The sequence below is a fragment of the Condylura cristata genome, unplaced genomic scaffold (assembly GCF_000260355.1).
Source record: "Condylura cristata isolate star-nosed mole 26May11 unplaced genomic scaffold, ConCri1.0 scaffold00025, whole genome shotgun sequence".
In the NCBI taxonomy this organism is placed as follows: domain Eukaryota; kingdom Metazoa; phylum Chordata; class Mammalia; order Eulipotyphla; family Talpidae; genus Condylura; species Condylura cristata.
The window spans coordinates 31,496,475-31,497,991 of record NW_004567126.1 but is presented as its reverse complement, the minus strand read 5'-3'; the positions used below and the strand labels follow the sequence as shown (position 1 = coordinate 31,497,991).

Below are 1,517 nucleotides of genomic sequence, written 5' to 3'. Positions count from 1 at the left end.
TGGCCGGAGCTGTCCAGGGCGAAGCCTCGGGGGCACTCGCATCTGAAGCTGCCCGGGCTGTTGAGGCAGCGCCCGTGGGCGCCACACGGGCCGGGCCGGGCCGGGCCAGGCACTCGTCATTGTCTGCAGTGGACGGTGGAAGGTCAGGGAGCTGTGCCGGGCACCACAACCAGGCCGAGCAACAGTGTGCCGACCCGCTGTGCCTCGGTTTCCCCCTGGGCAATGAGACCCAGATGGTCCCCACCGCACAGAACTGCCTCAGGCTTTGAGCTCACACACAGGGCTTTGTGTGAACCTCCTCTCCGCCACTTAAAGCCGCAGGCCCTCTGTTTCCTCAGGTCAGGAAGGACGACTTTGGGTGTTGTGACGCTGGAAACTGGACACTGTGGGCCTGGGCAGGCATTACAGGCTGAGGCCCCCAACCCCAAATTCATATGCTTAAGTCCCAGCCCCCACTGATGGTATCTGGAGCTGAGGCCTTTGGGGAGTAATTAGGGTTAGGTGAGGTTACCAGGACCCCGTAAAGGGGGTGGCGCCCTCATAAGAGGAGAAATCAGAGGGCTTGTCCCCACTCCCGCTGCCCGTGCGGACAGCTGCACCCCGGTCTCAGACCTCGGGCTCCCGCCCTGCCAGAAATAGACACCCGAGGAGCGTGCCCACGCAGCCCGGGCAAGAAGGCCTGAGGAGGGGAGGCCTGCCGGAGCCCGCTGGCCAGGGCACGAACAAGCAGGGGCCGTCCCCGATGTCCAGCTCGCACTGGCCACTTGCGAGCGCTTGGTTTAAGAGGGCTGGGCCGCGCAGGAATGGCCGCCTGCGGCGGGGACGCACCGAAGCAGGCCTGGTGGCGCTGGGTGAAGCCCGGGGGGCAGCGGCAGGTGAAGGCGCCCACGGTGTTGACGCAGAGGAACTGGCAGCTGTGCCGCCGGGCGGCGCACTCGTCCAGGTCTGCGGCAAGGCGGCCAGCGCTCAGGACAGCGCCGGCCAGCCGGGCTTCCGGGACCCACCCGGAGCCGGTGCCCACACATGCAGGGAGCGGGTGGCCCGGGGCTCCCCGGGGGTCAGGCCCCCGCGGGGCGTAGGCGGGGGGGGCAGGGCAGACGGCACCTCTGCAGGTCCTCCAGCAGGTAGCCTCGGGGGCAGGCGCACAGGACACCGCCCTCCGTGTTCCTGCACAGGAAGGCGCACGGCCTGGGGGTCTGGCTGCACTCGTCCACATCGGGGGGCAATGGCGCGGGGGCTCAGACACTCTGGGGCTCCCCGGCCCCGAGCCGTCCGGCAGCTGTGACTCACGGGCGCACTGGCCCTGCTCTGACAGGCGGAGCTCGAGGCCCGTAGGAAGCCCCGGCCTCTGCCTTAGCCGCGACGGCCATCACGGGCCAGGACGCACGCTGCGAGCCGGCGGGCCTCTGTGCTCACGCTCAGCTTCAGGCCGCGGAGCTCGCTGACCCTCAGCCGGATGCCGGGCAACGTGGCGAAACCTCCCGATGGACACAGCAGCGGGGGGCCAACGGCCCGGG

General features: G+C 69.3%; 1 protein-coding gene across 1 annotated transcript in view; it reads right to left on the bottom strand.

Moving 5' to 3' along the window:
* Positions 1–1,517, bottom strand: part of FBN3 (fibrillin 3) — a 44,197-nt gene that overhangs the window by 5,890 nt on the left and 36,790 nt on the right. The window contains 4 exon segments of the mRNA XM_012729450.1: positions 21–123; positions 829–965; positions 1,105–1,205; positions 1,417–1,478. Coding sequence (XP_012584904.1) covers positions 21–123; positions 829–965; positions 1,105–1,205; positions 1,417–1,478 — 403 coding nt within the window.